Raw genomic sequence first — 19,659 nt, 5'->3', positions numbered from 1 at the left:
TACTGTAGTCAAATCAAGCCATAGATGGATGACTGGCTGTTCATGTAGAGGGAAGGGTTAATGACTGGGGAGTGGAAGATGTGCAGGCCTTTGTTGTTGAGAACCCGGAGAAGAAAGACTTCATAGCAGCTACACGAAGGCAGCAGGCTTGATTAATGCGAGAGCTGGAAACCAGCCTTTCCTGTGCAGATGCAAAGAGGATGTTAAATGAAGCAGCCCCAGCTGCTGACAGGCCATCTTTGCTTCTTGGTGTCCTCTGCCTCCTGCAGTCAAAGCTGCGATTTCTTGAGGATTTTCTCCAGCAGCGCCCTTTCTTGCTTAGACTGTGGAGGCTTTTTAAAAGCCTGCTTCCACTGTGCCCTTCCAGGCTTGGGTTTTACATGGAAACTCCAGGCTGTCTTCTTTTAAGGACTTGTTCCGCAGCTCTCAGTCATAAGAAGCCCGGGCCTCGGAAGGGCAGCAGGTCCCTATGTGGCCCTGCATCTGTGTACTTTCAGCCTTAGCCCAGGCTTGTGGCTGTAACATGCTGGGCTCTTGCCTGTCCTGCGGACTTTATACTTGGCTCTCATGGCCTGAAACTCAAAACAGGCCCTTCCGGAAGCTTCGTCTTCTGCCTGCCTGGCTCTTTCCTGTGCCTCCGCCTTCAGCTTCAGCCTCGCCACACTGTGAGCACTGCTTGCCTCAAGACCATTCCTTTAGATTACAAGTTATTCATTTAGCACAAGCATTCAAGATCACTTGTATTTAATACCTACCCGTTTACCTGTTGACCATGCCAGAATAACCTCATCAGCCCAGTCCTCTGGTGTGCCCTTGATATCCAGTGTGGTATTTAATAAATTTGGATCTCACACAAGAATGAATGCATCAGTATCGTTATTAGAATGCTCTATGTTCCAAGCATCGCTATTACTGGAAGCTTTATGGTGGCTTTTGTGCATAGTAGTTTAAATGGTAAGCTGTCAGGAAGGGATATTCTGATCCTTCATCCTCCAGTGTAACAGCTGAACATGGCCTGTCCCACTTACTCATACCAAGACTCACACCCTGACTTATAAGACACCAGCTGGAAAGGCAGAGCCATTTTTTTCCAATCCCGTTTTGATAGAGTCCTTCCTCCAAGCAGCTTATGTCCTGGAGTTATTCTTCCCAGAAGGTGCACGTTACCTTGGGAAGCCAAGCTGTAGTAACAGACCGGGGTCAGTGGAATGCACAGACATGTGAGTTTTTTAAACTATTGAAGATCATAGACATTACCTGATGAAGGTTTGTATAGTTTTGTTGATTTCCGTGTTTGTTTTTGGTGTTTTGAGGTAGAGTCCCATTAGCCCAGGTTAACTTCATTGTCAACATTGTTGAGACTAACCTTGAACTTTTCCTGGTCCTTCTGCCTCTGCCTCCCAAGTGCTGAGATGATAGGCATGGGCTGTCATGCCCAGCTGAGAGCTGAACAGTTTTAGAGTTGACAAAGGAGATGTATTTCAGAGATGCTCATAGACCTAGAAAAGGAGGGGACTGTGGAGGCCCGCCCTGTGTCAGGATGTTCCCCCACAGCATCCGGGTGGAGCAAGGGGCAGGCTCCCACAGAACCTTTAATGGAGGCCTCAGCACTTCACCTTTGAGCAGATCATTCTCCTGTTGGGTTTCCCTGGTCGTGAGAGGTGATTACTTTCCTGAACTGAAGGCCGCCTCATCTGACTTCTATCAGGGTCCTAGTCTGTCCCAAGAAGCTGCAAAGGAGGAATATATAGGCCTTTTCCCTCCTGCCAGTCCTCAAGTAGGCAGAATCTGGAAGCATATTGGCTTAGTAAGATGCACATGGGCTTAGCAAAGTGCACATAGGCTCTGGAATCCTACACGTGGGACTTAAATCCATCTCCACCTCTTTGCAGCTACACGAGCTTAAGTTACTTCCTATCTCAACCGCACACGCCTGTCATCTGTAAGTCGAGGAGTGAACTGGCTTTTAACTTTACTGAGATGACTAAAAGAGATAAAACATTTATAATAATGACCACAATAAATCTCAATAAACGTTGTCAAGTTACTAGCATGATTTGACGCGCAGCTAGCCAGCTCTTTGAAACTTAGCCGCTTGTGCAGACTACAGAACATGGTTCTAACCAGGGATCGATCCAATGTTGACATTTGTCAGTCCTGAAATACAAGAGATGGTTCAACCAAGCAGAAATGTGTGCATGTATTAGCAGCATCTCATGGCACGCCGCGAAGAACTCTGTAACACTTTGTTGAATCAGATAATTGTGCCTCGGGATTATTTATTGAAGACACCTGACACACCGGGTTCAGACTGGCCTTGCTGGTAGTGTTTTCTAGGAAACTACACTTTATTGGTTATGTATCAGTGGTAGACAATAAGGTATGTGCCTCAAAGCTTCCATGTGACAAACTGCACTTACCAACACTCCGGGCTGCTGCTGTCATTTCCTCTCAGTTCTTTGAGAGGAGTTGTGGTAATTTCATGACTGTATCCACACAGTCCCTTCAATGTCTCAGACTATGGTTCATTTAGAATTAATGCTGTGAACTTTTAAAAAATAACATATTCTACTGTTTATTGTTTTGTTTTGTTTGATTTTTTGCTTAAGAACAGCTTCTGTTAGGAGGAAAACTACAACCTAAGTTGCTTTCCATGGTGTTGGTGTTTTCTCATGTGCTCTAGGTTATAAGTCTATTTAATCTTCTTTCTTATTAAAAATAATTTTTATTTATTTCTTAGCAATCCCATAATCCAGTTCTTCCTTCTCATTTCCGCGATCCCCACCCCTAGCATATCTATCCCCCCCATAGTCTCTCCTCCTCTTCCTCCTTTTTAAAAATAATATATTGAGTCTCCTTAGAACTACCTGCATATGCAGTGACATGGGGCCATCCCAAGAAAGAACAACCCCTCAGAGGCCCAGAAAAAGAAAATGGCTCTCTTTCCCCCAGCGGGTATCAGTTCCCAGTAGCTCCTCAGCTAGGGGTGTGGCCTCATGAACTCCTCCCTATCCAGTTTGGAATGCTGACAGGTTTGATCATCTTCTGCTGGTCTTCCATACAGAACCATAAATGCCCTGAGTTTGTGAGTGTAATGGCCACGTCACGTCCAGAAGACAGATTTCACGGCACTTCTCCTGTGCTCTGGCTCTTACATCCTTCCGCCTCACCGTCCACGGTAGTCTCTAACCCTGGGTAGGGGCTGATATAGATGCTCCATTTACTGCTGAGTACCCAGCAGTCGCTAATGCTCGGCACTTCTGCCTGGACTGCTACCCAGGACACACACAGAAAAACCTTCTTCGACCAAGGTTGAGAGTAGGACCAATCTATGGGTATAAATACAAATATTTAGACCGGAGTTTGACAACATGTCCATGTAGCAAAAAATGACAATAGACCCCTTTCTTGGGTCCTATGACGTTATGAGTCATAGACTTTTACTCAGGTTTACAGTATAATGTATAAATCCCCTCCTGTGGAGCAGGTCTCAGATCCCATTAGAAAGCATTTGGTGACCCCTGTAAGTCACGCCACTATAGCACCTCTGGGCACATCTTGCCTGAATGTTGGTATTATAGTATACAGGTCCGCCATTGGGAACGTCCACTGAACACCTTTCTCTCCCAGTGGCCTATATAGCACCTTCTAGCACTAGGAAAGCCAGCTTGTACAAAGGCGCTTCCCAACCCAGTTCCAGTTTGATTTGTCTATGTTCTGCAGCTGACGTGTGTTGTGTCGTCAGCAGTAGGGTCTTGCTGACTCTTTATGGCAGTACCAGGAACATTGTCAGCAGTCAGTGCTGTCAGAGGGGTTCCTGGGTGTCACTAACCAATAACTCATAGGGAAGTGCCCCAGGCCTGGTACTGAGATGTTCACTTAATGACCTCTGTCATCTGGGGAAAGATTGGCCATCTGTTCAGGGTACCTCCGTTCAACCTTCTTCTAAAGGGAATCTTACTTTTTAATAGCTTGTTAAGTAGTAGGTTTCCATAAATGTTTCCAATCCCGTCCTTGAGCGCTCTGTGCTCCCAGCCCCCTCCCACTTGACTTAAGCACTTCTTCCTTATTCTAAAAAGCGGTGTTTCGCCCGAGTCTCTCTCAGCATTGCTGTAGGATTGTTTATCTTAGTGCCATCGGGGTCTTTCTCTCAGCCGCCATGTCTCCTCTGGAATTGTACTGCTCACTCACCCGAGCACTGCATGTGAGCCATGGCTCAGGCTGGACCCTTCCAGGAGCCCCGTGAACCGGGTCCTCTAGTCTTGTTCCTGCTGGGAAGCACCTTGGGCTGGTTTCTGTCAGCAGTCTGAGGTTTCTCTGTAGGTGGTGAGCCAGTGAGTTTGCACAGGCTGCAGATGAGCCAAGCCGCATGCTCTCAAAGTGACTATTGGACAGTTGTATAAACTTAGACCATCCTCATTAGCAAACTCTGCGGCTTCGTTGTGGTAGCATCATGGTTCTTCCAAGGTTAGCCGGTCGGCAGGCAGTCACAGTCTGTTTTTATAAGGCAAATCATTGCTGGAGAAAGGGAAGGTCATTTGCTTCTGTGGAAGAAAAAAACAAAAATCTCATCTCTCCATGTTTGGCGTCTTCTCTTCTGCCCAGCCTCACGTTCCTTTCTGCTCACAACGGAGCTCTGCTTTTCTGCAGCCCCCTGCCTCCGCTTGCTCGGCGGTGGATGACGTCATCAGTATGTTCCCACTGCTCTGGCACCTGGAACCTGGGCAAGTGATGAAAATCCCCGCGTGCCGCCGTTGGACACCGGAGCTGCTCCAGCCCTTCCTTCTGCTGGGCTCCTGCCTTGCCAAGCTGTCCTGTAATGTCCTCACTTGGCTCCTCCTTCACAGTAGCCTCCTTCACAGTAGCCTCCGTCCTTTCTCCTGTTCCACTCTCTGAGCCCTTGCTCCGCTGATGTCAGCAGATCAGTAATAAGGTCCCTTAGACACAAGCACCTTCCCTGTCCCACCGCAGCCACTTCTGGGTGCAGCCGGCTCTGCTCCCATCTTCTCCCTCTCCCTTCTGCTGCAGGAAGTGGGGTTACCTTGCTAAGTGCTCCCCTCCCTTTTCATGGCCCGTGCATCTCCTTGGATCTGACTCCTCCATCCGGTCCCTCTGATGTCTCCTGATGTCTCTCTCGCCTCCTGCTCTGTGGCGTGAACACGATCACTACTTTCCCACAAGATAACAAACCTTTTCCCCCCAACTCAGCTTTGCCCTGAAGCCCCCACTTCCCTTTAGTCCGGGTTACCCTGGTTTTCTCCCACTTCCCATCATCTTCATCGGCAACTGAAACTGTTGGGTGCTGATGTCACCACGGAGCCTCTGTTCCCCAGGCAGTGGCCTCCCAGCCTCTCCCTCCTGGCTCCTCTCTTGTATTCTGTACCTGACCCCTCCTATTAGGAACGCACCTCCTTCTGTTCCACAGCCTTCTCCACTGCTCCTCATTGCCCCTTGAACACTGAGATTTTTTCCTCAGCTGATTGGTCTTCTCTGCTCTGGTATCTTCTCTGTTCTGGTTTGCCTTCTGGGTCCACATTCATGTTGCCCACCCCCTGGGGACAGCTCTACCTCTGTGTGCTCTGATCTACAGAGATCTTGCCGTGAGCCCTGAAGCTAGGTGCTTGGCAGCTGTCCTAGAGCCTCCCCCTCTCTCCACACCCACAGACATTCTCCATTCTCTGCAGATAGTGGATTCCCAAGTTAGCACCTTCCTGGGCTCTCAGATTGGCCTCTTCCTTTTCTTCTAGGGTACTGTACCATCAGACTAACTGATCCCAGTGTCTTTGGTCTCTCCATCTTTCACTGTATTTCACATAGACTTACACACACAAATAAACAAAAAAGGTGATTTTTACATAAAATCTTACCGTGTCCCTCTTCCTCACCCTGACACTGGCTCCCTGCTACCTTTTCCCCCTGTCTCTCCTCCTTTACTTCCCTCCCCTCCCCTCCACGTTCACTGCTAACCCAGCCCGGTGCCTCCAAGCCTGTGACTCATCCTGAAGTTGGTCTCCAGGTTAAGGGGACCGGAGCTGTTAACTGTGATGAAGAACATGGCAGCAGCAGATAATGTAGACTTATCGGGGAGCAGAGAAGAAGATGCCATCCCTCCCTGACTCCGAGGCACAATGGGCAGGGGCATCAAACTGCTCACTGCCCTCCCTGGCTTTTGCTTTCTCGGGATGTTGCCTGGTGACCAGCCACCATCTCTGTGTCTGTGTTCTAGGCTGATGCTTCCTCCTTCCCTACTAAGCCATCACTCCAAATCCTGGGGAGCAAAGGCCCCCGTTCCTGCACCCGCCCTTGTCCCAGAGCTTGTCACTCAGTTACCATGTATGAGATTTAGAAAGGACACATGGGAGGCGTGTAACATTATAGCCACCTGACTATAAGTCCTTTCGTGCCAAGACTACCTGTCATCTGAACCTGCAGTTTCAGTGCCTAGCCTTCACGTACAGTGTATTGAACTAGAGACCATTTGAGGGGCACACCATTCATCATGGTGATGTGTATTGATCACCCTATATATCTGTTGTAAATAAACTAATTTGTGCAAAGCCAGAGGACATGGAAGAACAATTATAAATTAAGTGGACAAAAGAAAAAAAATCCCAAACCATAAGCACTTGCAGCAAGCTATACTGGTGTTGCCTGAAATGCTGCATATGGTCCCAGAGATGGAGGCAAAAGGCTGAGGGGTAGAGAGATCACTCCGTGGTTGGTAACGCACACTGCCCTTCTGTTCTTAGCATCTGTGACTCTAGGGGATCAGAGTGCCTCTTCTGCCTCCTCTGGAATGCCTCCCCAACACATAATAAAAACATATCTTTAAAAAAAAATCAAAGGCTGAGCCCCTCCAAACCTGGTGGTCTCCAGGCCTGATTGTACACCAGAGTCACAAGGAATCTGATGTCATCAGAGCACCTTGATTGCCAAGGTGACCTGGGTCCGAGTTCTTAGGAGATCTTGCAGGCAATCTGCACACACATCAACTGCTCTAAGTTCTTGAAGAAGGCAAGGACTGAAGGAACAAATATAGTCTTCCTGAGGGAAAGTCAGAGCCCTCAGCAACTCTGAAGTACCTCGTGTGTGTGTGTGTGTGTGTGTGTGTGTGTGTGTGTGTGTGTGTGCAGAGAGTGTATGTGTGTGAGAATGTCTATCTGCATTTTCAATAGAGTGGAGAGAAAGATGCTGTGTCCTCCCATAGTAACCCAAAGCCTCTGACATATAAAGACAAGCAGAACATTCCAGTGACAAGTAACGGAAGCCTTCACATAGAGAGCTCTCTTGGTGTCCTGCCAACCCATGTTCTTGCACTGAGAAAAGGGTTTTTATATTAGTTTACTTCCAACAAAGAAACCCTTCCACATTCCAGTTTATGAACATTTACTATCATCAAGTTTTTACTTTCAAAGTCATCTGGAATGTCAAATGGATAATAAAATGGTAATGACCAGGGCCATAGAATTTGGACACACAAAGATTATGACCCAAAAAGAAAATTAAAAAAAAAATCCAAAGAGTAAGATCTTACAAGTTTCCTTAGGTGACACCATAGTGCCCCTGGCACTGGGCACCCTGAGCTGAGAAGAAAGAATCACATCATCTTGTGTACCCCAAATGCCATTTTAGGGCCTTATAGTACAGCAATATAGTTTATATCTATACTGTTTGGAGCCAAAAAGATTTGGTGTTGTCAGCATGCAGGGTTCTAGTGTAAGGAGCCCAGGACCCCGGCTCAGTGAACACTCTCTCTTTGGGGCCTAAAATGTTGTGAGGATGCATTTGAGTCTGTACTTCCAAATCTCCCCTCAATCCCCAGCAGGTCCTGTGAGATCACTTGCCCCTCTCTAGCCTTTCTCTTCTGTTGCCGTGGGGACACCTCCACTCACCCTCTGGGGACGTTTAAGGAGCGCCATCAGACCTCTGTCTGGAAAGCCCTGTTAACAGTCATGCCTGCTCGGTTTATAAGATGGTTACAAGGAAATGGAGGTGGGGGCAGGGTGCCAAACACAGCCAGAGCTTTTATCTTTGACATTACAAAGAGGTCTCTGGCCCGGGGCCAGGCTGGAGTTTACGGGAATATAAAATACAGACATGTGCTTTCTGTTGGTGGGGCGCCAGGGGGAAGGTGGGCCATACAGCCAGACAGCACTTCACGTCCATGGGGTACACAGTTGCTAAGAAGGGCATCCGAGTCTTGATGGTTCAGAGCAGGGTCACTTGTGGCTACGAGGTGAGATTAAGAAGAGTCATGCCATGTGGCTGGCCTCCTCTTTTCCCAAGGCGGAAAAGGTGGCCCTGCCAACCCTATAGGCAGGGAGTGATGGCCTTCTGCAGTGACCCCTGCACCCCTCAGGAGCACCAGGCTCCGGAAGCGAGTCTCTGCGGGAACTAAATGTTCTCCTTGAAAGACAAGATAGACCTCCACTACTCTTAAGCAAAGTTTTGATGTTGTGTCCCTCAAACTGTGACAGTCCTCTTGAGCCTTTCGAAAAGGCTTTTTTTCATTCATTTGACTTGAGGTCTGAGGAGTCTCATGCAGCCTCATTAAACATAATGAAGTTCTGGTGGATTTGTGCAGCCAAGCTCTAGAAAATTAAAAATTAAAAAAAAAAGAAAGAAAGAGAGAGAGATTGATTTGTGGGCTACCAGAAGTTGCACGAACGGATATCAAGGTGTGGCTTCTGATTGCTACTGAAATAATATTCTTTGGTTGCCCCAGCACTGACCTTCTTTAAAAGTGTCTCTAGACTTGTGTACTGGCACTGGTTATCTGAAATTGCTAGTGTGGACCCCAGCCAAACTTACCACTTGTTTGGGGACCACGGGTTAACTAATCTGATGTGTTAGTCTTAAGAGATAAGCATATGCCATAAACTGCCTGGGTTTTTGATATCACCCCCACTGACCATTATATACACGCATGTTAGAGGAAGCATGTGGATTAAACAGCCTTGGTCAGAGTCTGCGGTTGGCAACATGTGGTGCCGTGTTGAGTACGGTCTTTGTTCTGTGCCACATGCTCTCTCTGCTCTGCCTGGGGTGGTGCTGTAGAAAACCCAGCTTAAAATAGAACGGAGGAGGAAGAAGGGGAAGAAGGAAGAAAAGGGCTTGCAGTTTGCACGACCACACAAGCCCAACGTGTCTACTCTCAGAGTCTAAGAGCTCTCCTCAGACACAGCAGAAGCCTATGTAAGGGACCAATGGACTGGACCGATTAGGTTCCATCTCCATGGTAACTGTAATCAAGTTCTCACCAAGGCATTGGGTCTAGCTCTGGGTCTTGCAACTGGCCAATGGCAGACCTGGGAGCTGAGTCCAGTGCCTTGGTGCTACTTTCAAGGTTTCTGCCACACAGTGTGCCTAGAGCCTACGACCTAAAGTTGTCCACGGATCTTATTTCAGTGTCGGAGACCAAACCAAGAGCCTCGCAGTCTGCCGAGGGCTCTAGAACACAGCCAGCCCTCATCCTGTTTTTAAATGTCTTTGGAACAACTGCACCCTAGCCCATCCTAACCTTCGCCGTCAGGATGTTGCCCCTTAAATCTGTTCTGTTGTAGTTTGAAGCAATTTCCTGTCTGTTTGCAGAGGTGAGTGAAAGCAGCTGCTCCCAGTAAGGAACATAAAAAAGATTAAGGAGCCGAGGGCTGTGGTTTCAGTCTCCATTAAAATAAAACCTGTCCTGAAATTTGGGGGGGGGAGGGGGTGTACTTTATCTTCATGGCTGCCTGCATTAGAACAGTTTTCCTGTAAAAACTCTACATTTTTCCCAGCATCTCAAACCTCCCACCTCGCCGTGTTTACAGAAGGAGACTGGCAGGGCTCAGCCAGAGTCACATGCGTTTACAGCCACACAAGCCATCCATCCATTTGGATAGTTTCTCCACAAATGTGAAAAGGATTCGTTTGAATGTGCTCTTGCGAGCCAAGCCAGTAGCCTCGTGATTCCTATGATCCCCACTGCGTGTTCTCGGGAGCACAGCTCTGCAGCGTGGGGAAGATGCAAGGAGGTGCTGCCTTCGATATCCTCACATAACGTTTAACTGCCTCTGCATGTCGGCCTGCCGTGCCCGTTTCCTGCAAAACGCTACCTGTAAAAGCCAATTGTCCGCAGGCTCCACGGGTGTGGCTCAGCTCTCAAAGAGTCCTAACTCTATAGATGAGCGTGTTTAATTCCCATTGACCTGGTTTGATAGAAGCCACCATGTCCCCTGGCTGCTCTGGGATGGGGAGGGAAGGTGTAGGGGTTGCTGGTGTTTGGTGGTGTCCTTGGTGGTTACAGGGGCTTTGCTGTTACATGAACACCCCCTTCCTCCTGAACTTCTCTGTCCATGGAAATTTGATCTTGGACCTGAGGTCGGGTGCAGCCATTGCCTTGTAAAACTGTGTAGTTATGATAAAGCTGGGATCTGCCAGAGTGAAAAGATGTACATTCGCTCCCCAGTGCCTGATTGGAACACAACAGTTTGGTTCCGTCTTGAGCTACAAGCATTCTTGCCTTTCCCTCCATAACCCTTCATGCCTGCTGTGCCCACTGGCTGCTCTGGGGTTGGTACAATGGTGAATGTTCTGGTTTCAGCCTTTTTCCATGTTATGAAAGAACCATTCTCCACCCCACCCCCAGCCCCAAGTTAAATCTGGACTGCTTTCAGTTCTTTCTGCCAAAGGAAGTGGAAATTGGTTCCAGTTGATGTTTCCTGTTAATCATAAAGGTTTCTGAGTGAGCCTGTGAGTTAATCTATTAGTCCCAGTATGTTATCCATGAACCAAAGTACTGCAGTCAAAGACACTGAAGATTAGACTGGTTCCATCCTGGGTTTTATTTCAGGGCTCTCTGCCTCTCTCCAGAGTACAGGCACGATATTTGACCCTTATGTTATACACACACACAAAGTAACAGAACACCCCTTCTTCCTTTTAACACACTGGAATTATTTCATTACTAGGAAAGTTTATGTGTTCGTTAATTTTGTTCCGATCCTATCTTTTTTCATTCTCTCCGATCAGTCTAATTAGAGTTTATATGGGGATTGGATAACAGGAAATACAGGAGGGCCGAGTGCCCTTCTCCTTCTCCTCTTTAATAAGAACCATCTGAAATTAAGCTACCACAAGAGTTCCAATGTAAGCTCTTGCAAACCAAGCAGGCACAGCTGTCTGTGGCTTCCTGTTGCAAGGCAGACCGGGACTGATACCTCTAGTGCTTCATCAGATGTTGCTAGCGGCCACTTCCCCCAGGATGTGTGCAACCACCTGTGCCAGGACCCTTCCCTATTGAGGAAACTTGGCTCTCTCACTCATGGTGGCTACTGGCCCCTGGAAGGCACCATGTCTACTTTGAAACCAGAGGAAGCATCTGGCTAGTTGAATCCAGCTGTGTTGACTGGTATCTTTGTGTGTGTGTGTGTGTGTGTGTGTGTGTGTGGTTGTAAGATTTTTTTTGTAGAGTCATCTGTTTTTACAACCAAGAAACCAATTCTGGTGTATCAGTTTACCATCTTTGTAGCAGGGGTATGTATGGCCTTAATCTATCCAGGGAGAAGGGGCTAGAGACCTTTGGGCAAAAGAACTTGAAGTGGCTTAGGGTGATGTTTAAGTAGAAGCCAGGGAAGTTCACTGACCCCACTTCCCAGCTAGCCCTTGCTGCTGTTGTTTGAGAATATGGGCCCTGAGCCAGTGCGGGATTTTGTGTGCTGGATGGCCACAGTTAGGTTCCACATTATGGCCACTCTCTGGGTATGTGGCAAATACCACACTGCAGTGGGAACATGTCCTTCTCCAACATTGTCATAGTGGTATAACATCAGAAATGAGTCAAGGCAGAAGTACTATAGAAGAAAAAAAGAATCCAGACATTCAGTTTTCTTGGTTGTGACTCTCATTGTTGTCAAATTAAGTAATTGATTTTGTTCTTCTAACACTCTTAGCCACGGGTCATAAAAGTTATCATAGCTCTCCTTGCTTATCCATTGTGCCCACACTTTGTATCTTACCAAGTGGTGCTGGGTAGCAAATCAGAGTAGATCAGGGTGCCACAGAGAGTCCAGGGTTAGTTCCCAGACACTTTGACTAGATGGTAACTGACAGCGCGTTGCTATAGGAACTGTGAAGAGTGGCTTTCAGGGCTCCGTGGTCAGGCTGATCCACAGGGCAGTCATTGACATCCTGGTGGAGTACAGGAATGGCTAAGAACTAAACGGACAATGGGAAGACACCAACACAGTAAGGGGCAGAGGCAGAGGGATGATCAATAGTATCATCCCACTCCTGTAGATCTTCAAGTAGGAGGTTCATTCTGTCTGAAAAAGTAGGCATCAAACAAAAAGACAGGCCAGGTGTGCAGGACAAATAGGTGATGCGGGGCACGGAGGTCATGCGGGGCACAGAGGTCATGCAGGGCACAGAGGTCATGCGGGGCACCGAGGTCATATAGGGCACAGAGGTGATGCGGGGCACATAAGTGATGCAAGGCACAGAGGTCATGCATGGCACAGAGGTCATGCAGGGCACAAAGGTGATATAGGGCACTGTCTTAGTCAGGGTTTGTATTTCTGCACAAAACATCATGACCAAGAAGCAAGTTGTGGAGGAAAGGGTTGATTCAGCTTACACTTCCACATTGCTGTTCATCATCAAAGGAAGTCAGGGCAGGAACTCAAGCAGGGCAGGAACCTGGAGGTAGGAGCTCATGTAGAAGACATGGAGGGCTGCTGCTTACTGGCTTGCTTCCCCTGGCTTGCTCAGCTTGCTTTCTTATAGAACCCAGGACTATCGGCCCAGGGATGGCACCACCCACAATGGACCCTCTCCCCTTGATCACTAATTGAGAAAATGCCTTACAGTTGGATCTCATAGAGGCATTTCCTCACCTGAAGCTCCTTTCTCTGTGATAAACTCCAGCTTGTGTCTAGTTGACACACAAAACAAGCAGTACAGGCACTTTGGATAACTGATGGATTTGACAGGGTATGAAGACCTTGGGTGGTCAGGAGGGAAGGGAGGAAGTAAGGATGCTCAGATTTACCTGATGGCAGCTCTCAGTTCAGCCCCCACTTAGCTATTTCCACATTTTTACTGTTGGCTTCAAGACTAGATATTGCGGCTTCCCAAGCTCTGTGGGAACGTGGTTACCAGGGGCAGGACTCTTCTGGCTCTAAGCCATCTCAGCCTCCAAAATGGTCTGGTGAGAGATGGTCACAAGATAAAGATGCTGAGGGTGATGGAAAAGAAAGCTTCTGGGAGATTTTATGGGTTAGCCCTAGGGGCTGCCTGGACCAGTCTGATCTAACTGTATTAGATCAGGGTTCTGTAGATCAGAACCTCGTAGAATCACTATTTATATTTAAAGATAATTGATTAAATTAGCTTACGTTATATGGCTGGAGACATCCAGCCGTGATTTTTCTGGAACCAGAGAGAAGAACCTGAAAGTTGCTCAGCCTAGAAGGCCTATGAGATTTCTAAAACCCATAGGTCCTCTGTTCACTCTGGAAACCAAAGAAGCCGGTGCTAGGGGCAGTGAATGAACAAGCAACAATGGCGGCAAAAGAGTCGATGACCCCACTGCCAGTGACAACAAGTCACCTAAGAAAGATGTTTTAAAAATTAAAAACTACACCCTTCCTTCTTTCATCCTTTATCTGCTTCTCTTAAGAAAGTGACACCCATATGTAGGGGTGAATCTTCTCATACCAATCAGAGTAGTTAGGATGACCACACCCCCATACACATGCCCATAAACTGACTCAATGTGGCCAACCTCTCATTGAGGCTCTCAGGGTCCTTCAGCTTGTGTTCTGAAGTAACTTTTAGCATTTATAGAAAATTTGTTTAGTTCTGCTTACCTTTGCAGTGCTGGGTAGAAATCCAGGGCCAGGCACAAGCTAGGCTACCATTGAGTAGTATCTCTAGCCCATAAGAAGACATTTGATTTTATATATATATATATATATATATATATACATATATATATATGTATATATATATATGAATTTCTATTTATATATATGAATTTTTATTTATATATATATATGAATTTATATATATATATATATATATGAATTTTTCAATCTCCTACAGGCAAATGGAAAGGCACTTGTTCAAACCCTTTTATATTAATTAGTAAAGCTGAAATTCAAAAAGGGTTTTCCCTTTCCTAAATAAGTTATTTCGAATTATTATGTTTTGTTCATGTGTATGGATAAGGAAAAAATAGAAATGTAAATATATGTTTATTGATCTCATACTTCAGGATCTGGGAGATGAACACATTAGTTTTCACTCATATTTGTCCACTGGGAAGAACAGAAGGCCCTGCTTCCCTGACTAGCTTGTCTGTTTATATTCCAGAGTTCTGTTTATGTGCATATGCAACTGAGTGCTGTCCTGTGGCCTGGTGCTAGGAGAGGGGAGGCTCAGGTCACTGTGGGCACAGATGTGAGGAGCAAACAGGAGTGTAGAGTTAGGGACCCAGGGTACAGAGATGTTGACCACAGTGGAACATTCCAGCAGGTGTTAGTTTCAGCCCTGAGCAGTGCTCCAACACAGCTCAGACACAAAGTCCCTCGTTACTGTTATCAAATGCTTGAGAGTGGCTTTCAGAGACTGTGCTTTTGTTAAGTAAATAAAGGCTTAGTGCCAACCAGCAAGGACTGCTAGCAAACTGTGCTCCTCGGATCACAGTCATAATTCCCGCATGAAATGGCTTTGTTTTGGGCCGTGCCCTCACCCACCCCAAGCATACATGCTGGGTTTGTCTGGAGTCCCGGTTAGTTTTGTTGTTCTTTTTGTTTTGCTTTTTGTTTGTTTTTGGTTTTTACTGTTTTTCAGATGCTAGTAGAACCATGGTTGAAGACGCTTTAATTTATCTACTCACAGACAAGTTTCATCCTCGAAGCAAGCCCAGAAGACAGGCAGAGGCAGACCAGCAGCCTGGAATCCTGTCTAGGCAGCTAGATAGAAGCTGTGTGTGTCTGCTCCTCAGCCTTTGGGACTGTCCAGGCACTAGAGGGATTGATTGACAAACAAGATGGTTTCTTTAGAGCAGTAGTTCTCAACCTGTGGGTTATAACTCCTTTGGCAAACGTCTATCTCCAAAAATATTTGCCTTATGATTCATGAAAGTAGCAAAATTACAGTTATGAAGTAGCAATGAAAATAATTTTACAGTTGGGGGGGGTCACCACAACACGAGGAACATGTTAAAGGGTCGCAGCGTTAGAAGGTTGAGCGCCACTGCCCTTTGAATCTAGGACTCGAACTGCCATTTAATAAATACAAAATGGGCGCATTTAATCAGGGATGGATGTGGCAGCTGAAGAGGGAGGAAGAGATGGTCAAACAGAGACTTTAGGAGACGAACATGAACTTAGAGCAGAACGCTGAGGGAGACTAGTGTGCACCTCTCCACAGACATTTGTTCCCTCTCACCCTTCTGTGGACATGAAGAGCTGGGTCTGCCTGTATGTGTGGAGTCTTTTTCAAAGCCACCTTCTGTTGCGCATGTGCACAGCACTGACAGCGAACAGATAAAGCCCTGGTTCGCAGGCACTCACTTCAGTGTGCACACCGTCTACCTCAGCTGCACGTGGAATCTTGTTCTCCTGGTCTTCAATGCCTACAGTTTTTTTTTTCCCCTGATCCTAACACTGGGATGACGTGTGTCTGCCTACCTGCAACACAGAACTTATTCCCACAGTGGTTCTCACAGGGATTAGCCTGTCCCCCCCCCACCCCCACCCCGGAGGCACACATTGAGAGTCTCCAGGAAGGTGCCGGCCCTTCACCTTGACTATCCCTCACTCTTACCATGACTCAGCATCCCGGATAGGTCCTCCTGGACATCACGTAGAGCAATGTGGATACTGAACGATGGATGGAGTGGTGTGCCCCTACCCTCTGATTGGCCTCTTTCCAGCAGCACAGTCACAAGGCCTGCTGTGGTATAGCACTGTCCAGTGCGCTGTCCAGTTGGCCCCAGGCTCTGGAAAGGTGGCAAGTGCAGCTTAGGAGCTGGGCATTTTGCTACATGTAGGTTTAAGCAACTTAAGTTCATGTAAGGAAGTAACAACTTGTTGAGCATACCAGAGAGGCCACAGTTGGATTTGTGAGGGGGACATGATGCCAACACAGCCTTTTGGGGATCAGACCGCTGAAGCTTTACTTCTGTGATTTTGTGCGGTTTAATTGTTGTTGTTGTTTTGGGTTGTGTGTATGATTGTGTTTTATTATTTATTTATTTTTGCTTGTTTGTTTTGGCAAATCATGTGTTTCTGAGTCGAGTTTCAGACTTAAAACTTTATCCATGGAGCCCTGGGTTTGCAGGGGTGGGGGTGGGGAATAGCAGGTGCCACATGACTGTCTTAGGCATGCAGGGTTGGAGGTGGGCAGTGTCACCAGACTTCCTTCCCGTTGCTTCTATAATTTCTTTCCAGTATCTTAAAGAGCAGGGGGACTTCACTGACTGGTCCAGGGTGTAGACTGTGTCCACACCCCACTCATGAATGCACCAGGGATGGCCTTGCCTGTATAAGAGCTGTGTGAAGATGAAATGGGACAGTCTTGGCAACAGCACAGTGCCACATATCTACCTGGTAGCCAGCTCTGGCTGCGTGCTGGGGGCACATTGACAAACTGGAAGCGTGGAAGACCTGTTCATGAATGGAGAGCGCACATTTAATAAATGATAGCCCATCATCTTAATGGAGTTTTCCTTCCTTTTTTTTTAACATTAAAAAATCATTAAAATGTGAAAACAAATTAATGTTAAGATATTTGCTTCTTCCTAATTTTCTGTGAATGTCTGGTCCACATGAGTGTAACAGACTTGCCTTTCTTTATCTTAACTGGGCTGATAAGCCACACTGAGTTACTGGACAATTTCCTAACAAACGACGCTCTTGGAAGAACCATGTTTTCTTTTATTTTAAAGTGTATGTGTATGCGACTGTGTGAAGCTGTGCACATCTGTGAGTCCCAGTGTCCTTGGAGTCCAGAAGAGACCACTGCATCACCCAGAGTTGGAGTCACAGTGGTTGTGAGCCATCCAGTACAGGTGCTGGGAGCCAAGCTGGAGTTCTTTAAAACAGCAGCGAATGTTCTAAACCACTGGGTAGTCTAGCCCCTCAAATAACAGATTCATTTTTAAAAGTGTCTCTCTCTTACACTTCCCCAAAAACAGGTTTATTGACATATAACTTACGTATTGTTTTGTTCACTGGGTTTACAACATAGAGATCCATGGGTTTTAGTCTCTTCATAGAGTTGTACAGCCAATGTCATGGTCAGTTTTAGAACATTCTTTTTTTTTTTTTTTCTTTTTTCCACAGTCCACGAAGGCTTTTTATTTATGCTTTACGTTTTAAAAAAAAGAATCCCAGGGTTTTCCCTCCTGCGTGTTTTCAGTCTTGCCTCTTCGTGGTCCATGGTGACAGCCATTCTTATTATCCCTGAAGGAATCCCAACCATTAGCAGTTACTCTCCAATTCCCCCAGTTGCCCTAGCCCCAGGCAACCACCAGTTTGCCTTCGGTCTCAATGGATTTCCCAGTCTGGGTTTCATATTAATGTAATCATGTCTTTTAAGAGTCTTATATTATATTTTTATGTATTTTATTAGTGAGAGAGACACAGAGAGACACAGACACACACACACACACAGAGAGAGAGAGAGAGAGAGAGAGGGGCAGAGAGAGAGAATATGAGAATGCATGTTATGGAAGATGTGTGGAGATCAGAGGACAACTTAAGGGTCAGTTCTCCCCTTGTCCCTTATGGGTCCCAGGGCCATCAACTATGACAGCATCTACATTTACCCACTGAGCCATGTCACCCCAAAATGACTGGCTCCTTTCACTCAGAATAATGTTTTTCAGGTTCATCAATATTACAGCATGTGCTAATACTTTGCTAATTTTATCATGAGTAATAGTCCGTCGTCCTGTCTTTATTTGTCTGCCCATCATCATGATGGACATGCCAGTTGCATCCTTTTGGGCTATTGTGGATATTTGTGCACAGTTTTCATTGAACCTGTTCTCACTTCTCGTGGTTGCCAGCCTAGGAGTAGACCTGAGACGATGAGGCCATGGGTAATGTGGCGCTTCTGTGTTTATTAGAAGCTTCATGGCAAACGAGCCAGCAGACATCAGCAGTGTGGGTGCTCCACCACACATTTTCTTGGCATATTGGTGAGAAGCACAAATAGGCCCACTGTTTGAGGAGTTGAGGAGCCCATTTTTCAACGCCATCCCACTCGCAGGGCATTTCCACCTGTGGAGCATCAGCCTCCAGCTCCTCAGCTTCCCTAATGACACCTCCTGTCCCTTGCTTCTCTACAGCAAGTCAGAGCCATGTTGCTGGGCAGGAGGTGGCATCTCACTGTGGTTTTGAATTGAATTCCCCTAATGATTAATGATGCTGCGTGTGTTTTCATGTGCTTGTAGGCCATCTGGTTGTCTTTCTTGGAGAAAATGTCTGCTCATATCCTTTGCCCGTGTTCTAATTGGGCCATTTGTCTTCTTTGCCCGTCTCCCCATTTGACCCGAGCAGGATGCTGATATGCTGACGGGTGACGAGCAGATATGGAAGGAGGTTCAAGAATCGCTGAAAACAATCGAAGAACTGAAGGCGCACTGGAGTATCCTTTCACCCGTGGGCCCAGCTCCACTGTTAGTTGCTGCTTTGCCAGAAACTTAGTGTCAGTGGAGCCAGGGTCTGAAAGTGTAAGTGCTGCTTCTGTCTGGGCCTAGCCAGCAGAGTGAGGAATGGTCCAGTAGTGGGGAGCTGCCCAGAAAGATTGCAGTAAGGTCAGCACAGATGCCCTACCAAAACCTTACCACCCATTAATAGTATGGCCCAGTAAAGTCATTGATTGGATACCTTACAGACAGTAACTATACTATTAGTATACTAATAGTTAGGAGGTAAGTTGTAGGTGTTTTGTTTTCTCTTTCTTCTCCTCTATATGCAAAAGGTAAAACTCATAGACCCTCCTTCCCCCTACAACCTCTTTAGTCACTAGAAAGGAATGTATGAATCCTTATAATACCACCGACCCTCAGACCTACAAGCTAGATAGGAAACAGCAGCAGTGGAGTTCTCCATTCTATATTTTCTTGGTATAAATGATAAGGAACGCAAATAGGTCAAAGTTCAGTCAGGAACAAAATCTGCAAGTAAACTATCCAATCAATAATGTTAGAGAATCGTAAAGGGCAGAGAAGATAGGTAGGTGAGCAGTTCTTCATTTAATAGTGAATTACAGAAATCAGTAGCTCAGTGAGTTTGTTAAGAGTCTGAGCAAATATAGTTGGTTAATAAGAAGTAGAAAGGAAAGCCACCATGCTCAGGTTGCTGTGTGGATTTACTACACGTAAAGTTTGCATCTAGATTTCATTAGAAGGTTTGAAAGGAAATAGTCAAGACATTTGGATACTAGAGGATCCAGGCATCTTACTCAATGATCAAATGACACAAACGTCACTCTGGGGGGAGGGGGCTCTGTCTCCTCCATCTTTGATTCAGTGCTTCCAAGAGACTTTCCAAGCGTGTGTGTAGATGGAAAGGAAGCAGAAGGGAGATGGTAGAACCAAGAGCTCAGCAGATCCTTGGCGGTTTGAATAACTGTTGAATTTTAGAAGATGAACTTCAACAAAAG

At 46.5% G+C, this 19,659-nt stretch overlaps 1 protein-coding gene across 3 annotated transcripts in view; it reads left to right on the top strand.

The window, feature by feature from the left end:
• The window catches only part of Smyd3 (SET and MYND domain containing 3), a 563,480-nt gene that overhangs the window by 441,323 nt on the left and 102,498 nt on the right, over positions 1-19,659 (top strand). For all 3 annotated transcript variants that reach the window (XM_052199949.1, XM_052199951.1, XM_052199950.1), the window contains exon 9: positions 18,552-18,639. In XM_052199949.1, coding sequence (XP_052055909.1) covers positions 18,552-18,639 — 88 coding nt within the window. The remainder of the gene's footprint in view (positions 1-18,551; positions 18,640-19,659) is intronic.

Source organism: Apodemus sylvaticus, chromosome 12 (genome assembly GCF_947179515.1).
Source record: "Apodemus sylvaticus chromosome 12, mApoSyl1.1, whole genome shotgun sequence".
Taxonomy (NCBI): Eukaryota; Metazoa; Chordata; class Mammalia; order Rodentia; family Muridae; genus Apodemus; species Apodemus sylvaticus.
Note: the sequence above shows the minus strand (reverse complement) of the source record. Positions and strands in the feature narration are given on the sequence as shown.